Below are 5,965 nucleotides of genomic sequence, written 5' to 3'. Positions count from 1 at the left end.
TTTCTTTTTTTAAAATTTGTTTCCATCCCCAACTCATTAAAATTATACTAAATATATTCAGATTTTCCCTCTCGATATTTTATCTTTATCTATACATACTGAAAGAAACAAAGTATCTAAACATATTGTACAAATACAAACCCCAAACCACATTTTTATTGCGCAAACAGCTCAGACACACCGATAACATCAGCATGTGATCACCAAATATTGAGATAAAAATCAAACAATTAGTAATATGACTTGGCAGAGATGTGATTTGCTGATGCTGGCCTGATATTAAAATTTCCTTCACACATTAAAACCACCTCCATTATGATCTTGTCTCATGTGTCATAGCAGCTGTTTGATATTGACCTACTTTGGAGTTTCGGTGGCTATTTATTGCCTAAACTGTGCTGCTATCTCAGTAGAGAGCAGTGGACTTCCTGTGGTTTACAGGTTAGTAAAGTGGGGACCAGGAACTACAACATATGTATCCCATCGTTTCCTGTTATCTCTGAAAAACCTTTAAAACACATTAACAACTTCTAAGAACAGGATACGAGTACAAAAACCGGAACATTTTAAAATCACAAACCCATTCTTGTGCATACCTTTCAGTCCCACAGCACTCATCTCCACCCTAACAGTGTTTATATCCGGTGCTGCTTTATAATAATGTCACACTATTAAGTATTAGTAAGATATTAGTAAGGTGTTAGTAAGTGCTTAATTACTTCTCCTTAGTGTGCCAGTTATAAATAAAGATATGTTTATCCATTTGTAAGGGTTACACCATGTACAGCTATCACTATTACTACATCACTGCTAGTAATAATCACAATCTTAGTCATAATCATAGTCATAATAATATATCTATATTTATAAATCGCATGAGAAAGTGGAGTAATGCTTTATAAATGATGAATTAACCACTTACTAATACTGTAGTAATGCTCAATAGTGTGGCATTATTATAAAGTGCTGCCGGTGTTTGGATTTCAAAGCAAGAGTTTGCATTAGCATCAGTTTAGTCATAAATGCTGTGAATAAGCCAGAAAAAGGCTTTCTAATAGATGTCACTACGGTCAGAAAAGCTACAAAGCCGCTGGCAGACAGGTTGTGGTTGCAAAACCTGATTTTTTTTTTTTAGTTTGAAAGAGAGCCACTCTTAAAAAATACACTATAAATTTGATCAGGCCGGGAAACAACTTATTTAAGACATTTTTCCTGACACATTTATACCCAAATATGTGTAATTTTATCTTATTTTATTTTAACTCATCTTATCTTATCTTGTAACAATGAGACAAGCTTAAAACCGCAATGCATCTGCAGAATGCACAATTATGCATATGCTCAAGTACAGATACGCTCACACATACAGCAACATTAGGTGACTCAGGTGGAGAAGTTGTGTTTTCAATTTCAGAGAAACAGGTTTCAACCACAGCATCATTTGCCCTCCTCCCCCGATTCTTCTTTCCCCTGCTGACCACATAACCGCACTTTGTTTGCATGTTGGGGAGTTGCAACTCATATATTTTTGTAATGGAACTTGTTCTGCTACCTTGTACATGTTCTGCACAGAGACGCATGCACGTATGTGCACACGCGTACACATGCATATGATATCAGCTTAATAAAAGGGAGAGGGGCTGTGTGAAAGAAGACAGACACCGAGCTGTGCAGGTGAGCAAGCAGACCGAAGAGAAAAACAGAAACAAGCAGGACAACAACAAAGAAGAAAATGATGATGATGAAGAACCCCGTCATTCTGATGGCCTGCATCGTTCTTTTGTCGTCTCTCGTTACGTCTGACAGTAAGATGACTGCATGCTACTTATTTTTCTCGTAAAGGGCAAATTGCTCCTCCTTTTCTGTCTTTCAAAAGTCAAAATTTGGTCATTTGAACTTTTTTTAATTAAGCGTGATCGTGTTTGCTGAAAGGCCAAAAAAGGAACTGATTTAAAAAAGAAGTCTTAGATGAACAAAAGCTAAAATGAAAGACATTGTTATTCTTAAAAATACAGACAAACTGAACTGAGGCCTTTTAACACAACATTACTGCAACAATCATAGTCCTGTGATTTTGAAAAGTTCACAGACACACAAAACAGCCAACTGTAAAAGACAATTTTACGGTGATATAGTAACATATTTTTCCACTTGGATTTCTTTTAATAGTTCTTTATATCTCTATAATGTTTTCAGGCACATTCGGTCCAGAAAAATGCTGCTTTCAGTTCCTCCACAAACGTTTTCCAGCCAACAGAGTGACGAGCTTCGAATACACAGACAAACGGTGTGCAATGGAAGGCGTGCTGTAAGTGACTCCAGAGTTCAAAATAAGCAGACCAGTATATATCTAGTATGCTTACAGATATATTTAAAAAAATATATACAAGTTGTCAGTATCATTAATTTTTTGTCTCTGCTTTAGCTTAAAGACGGTGGGTGATAAACAACTCTGTGCTGATCCAACCATGCAGTGGGTAAAGAAAATCATTGAATCCATCCAGTCGAAGAATGCCACCACCCCAAGATCAGCATAACCGAGTGTGAAATGAACATTTTAATAACAGTATAACCAAGCAGATCTCTTGGTGTACGAATCTATTTTCAAACCATCAAATCTTCAGATTGATTTTCTTTTATTTGTCTGTGTATAAGCTATTGTACAGCAAAACATATACTGAAAATGCAAAATAAAAAAATAAAAAAATAAAATGAAATTTATTCTACAGCTTGTTTTTGTTTGCTTCTATTGTGAAATCCGAACTTTGATCTAAAAGAATAAAATCCTGCATTCGCTGGGTTAATACACACTGCATTGCCTCCAGTAAAAGTGAAGCATCAAAGTGTGATGTGGTTTCTGGTTGATGAAGCCACAGGAAATTTTAAAAAGGAAAAGAAAAGAAAAAAACCCGACAAAGAATAAAACTAAATGCACATATTAAAAAAAGTCAATTACATTACTTCGGAATTATTATTGTCATTGCTATTTTTACAAACTTTCTTTTAACCCTTTCTTTTAATCTTGTAATAAGATAAGATATTATTTCTGGCTGTGATGTATCTCTGTGGCCAGCAGATGTCGCTCTATTCTCTATTTCATTTCTTTGGCAAGGCTAAAAACCTTTCATAACCGCTACTGAATTTCTCCTTCTCTAAATGAACTGTGGCAAACAACGAATTGTTTAATCTCATCTGGGTTATGAGGATTGCATCAGCTACAAGCTTCTGCAGAGGTTTCTATTGTTAAATAACACTGAAATGAAAGACGATTCAATAAGAAGATATTCAAAAAACAATAACAACAACAACAACACTGGGCAGCTACAAACTAAAGCAAAACGGTCTTACTTTTCTGTCAAATCTCTGTAATTTTTCAAAACAAGATGACCTGAAATTCTCCCTTTGCCCCAGAATGACGCCTCGGATGACATCAGCGCAGTGACATCACCGGCCAGATTTTCTTTAAATAGTTTCAGACCCAGATTTTTATTTCCATGCCCTAATGTTTCTTCACATGAGTGCGCGCAGCCTTCTGAGCGTACGATCTGATTGCTCCATAAAAGCTCACAACGCGTGCCTTATTGACGCCACAGGTGACCCGTCAGGAGAGATGGCGTGATTAGATTTTGAAGGACCTTGCTGAATAATTTTACATATTAATAAGGGAAAAACAGAAGGGACGCGGGCCAGCTCGAGTGCTCCTTCTTTGCAATTGCGATGATGGTTTTCAAAACACCAAACTAATGAATCGGCAGCACAAGAGCTCAGCGTATTAGGGGATAAATGGCTGAACAGCTTTGTTAATCAGTGCTATATTTAAACCACGCCTCACATGGCTTTTGTCATGGTAATAAAATCCTCATTCAAGGGGCCAAGGAGGGAGTTATGGAGATGCCCTGTCAAATTTGCATGAAGCAGGTCTGTCAGCTTGACCTACCTGTAGAAAGTAGGGCAAGAAGTAGACAGCCTCAAGTTCTGCAATCACCAGTGGTGAATTTTACACAAGTGAAATTAGAGTTAAAGTACCAGACATCAGGAAAATGCAAAGTTACAGCACAGAAAAATGGCTGATATTTATCAGCATGGCGCACTTTAATTATTTACCTGCTCGCTATCCCAAACTGCAAATCTATAACCTCCAATTGCAGAAAACCTCGGAGGCTCTCTGAAGTTTTAATGAAAACCCTGAAAAGGATAAGCGGCAGAGAATGAATGAATGAATGGATGGATGGATAATAATTATAATCATATTATTATAAACTGAGAAAGTGGTTTATTTTGTACCTTGATGGCAACAACACATGTCAAAAAGTTGGGCCTGGGTCATGTCTGTGCAGCATCCCCTTATTTCCACAACAACCTGTAACATCAGTGAACTGATGCTGTGGTCTGGGGAAGGCCTCAGAGGGGACTGGCAGGTGGATCCCCACGTACTAATGAGAAGGAAATGCATTAAAAGGAGGAGGTGTGCCTGGGAGACGCAAATGAGAACAATGGGATTTTCCTACGAAACCATTTCTATGATTTATGGATAATAATCCAAAAATATCCAGTGAGCAGCAGAGGAAAGTGGCCAGACTCCAGCTGATAGGAAAGCAACAATAACTCAAACAACCGATCAATCATTACAACAACGTATCTGTGAACACTAGAATAAAGTATTTAAAGTTATAACTTCAAGAAGGCTTGAGTTTGTGCTTCCACTCGTGAAGTGTCTTAAGCCTGCATTATTTCTGAAAGCCAGCAGGAGGCGACTCCTCAGTGTTCATGGTAAAATGAGCCTACTGTTCACTTGATTTGCTACCCCAGTAAATGCTTTCCAGATGTGTTTATGGTCATAGCGGCTAGTTTCAAGTTCCTAAGTAAAACACATGTTTGTTTTGTAAATTATGGCTCCATGTAGTTTTAAATAAACCATGAATCAAGAAGGGTATGTTTTACTGCAGGTCCACCTGATTTTTTATATGCAATCCGTGGGTTTTTTTTAATGAAATGTTGTTTGAGGTCAAAGGTCACTCACTATTTTGTCTCCAAGACTTCATCAGAATGTTTCCCGACCTTCTGTGCACAAAATAGTGCAGTCCAACTCGCACTGAGGTATGACAGTAATAAAATGGTAACCTTGGGCTGAACACAGTGTGCCTATCTTTGCAGCACGTTCCTGCTGTTTCACCCAAACAATAAAAGAATGTTTGTTCATTAAAAGCTGAGTGAAAACTCAATCCACTGTGATACACTTGAATGAGGAATTCGTGCAGCGTTATGGGCGACTAAGAGGCGCAAACAGAAGGAAAACATGGAGACATAAAAGCCAGCGAGTCAGCTGAAGGATGGAGATGAAAGGTGGGAGAAAAGAGTGTGTACAGTCACCGTGGTGATCCGGTCTGAGGTGAGGAACACAATGGGATGATGGGATGCCATCAGCGGCATCAGCGCACACACGTGCATGTGCACACATGCATGGAACACACATGAAGACAGAGGCGTGTATAAATAGCTGGTGTGTCATGTCAGCTTTTCCTGACAGATGGGATCAACATAAATTAAGCCCTGAGAGAACAAAACTCTGTGTGTGTGTGTGTGTGTGTGTGTGTGTGTGTGTGTGTGTGTGTGTGTGTGTGTGTGTGCAGCAAAACAGACAAAGAAGTCAAGGTCCACACAGCTGAATGTTCAAGCAGCATTTGTTCATGACAAAAGTGTGACTGCATGTGGCAAGCCTATGCACCCCCCCCCCCACACACACACACACCAGGGTGTGCTGCAGGTACATGAAAATGAAAAAAGAGAGACCAATGATAGCAAACAAACAACTGACATCCTCCAAAGCAGATTTTATACACACACTGTTAAGTATTACTTGCAGACACCCTCAATTAGAAGGTTATTAACGTGCTCAGCAGGGAAATTAGACTGTAAATCACCCGTCTGAGGTTGGTCATTTATCACTTCTCAAACAGCTACATTT

General features: G+C 38.5%; 1 protein-coding gene across 1 annotated transcript; it reads left to right on the top strand.

The window, feature by feature from the left end:
* The first annotated feature begins 1,633 nt into the window (after positions 1-1,633).
* Positions 1,634-2,717, top strand: LOC120724950 (C-C motif chemokine 3-like). Its single transcript, XM_040017488.1, has 3 exons — positions 1,634-1,805; positions 2,197-2,308; positions 2,426-2,717. Exons 1-3 carry the CDS (start codon positions 1,733-1,735, stop codon positions 2,535-2,537), a joined length of 297 nt encoding a protein of 98 aa, XP_039873422.1. The 5' UTR covers positions 1,634-1,732; the 3' UTR covers positions 2,538-2,717.
* The last annotated feature ends 3,248 nt before the right edge of the window (positions 2,718-5,965 follow it).

Source organism: Simochromis diagramma, unplaced genomic scaffold (assembly GCF_900408965.1).
Source record: "Simochromis diagramma unplaced genomic scaffold, fSimDia1.1 OVJJ01000802.1, whole genome shotgun sequence".
Classification (NCBI taxonomy): domain Eukaryota; kingdom Metazoa; phylum Chordata; class Actinopteri; order Cichliformes; family Cichlidae; genus Simochromis; species Simochromis diagramma.
Note: the sequence above shows the minus strand (reverse complement) of the source record. Positions and strands in the feature narration are given on the sequence as shown.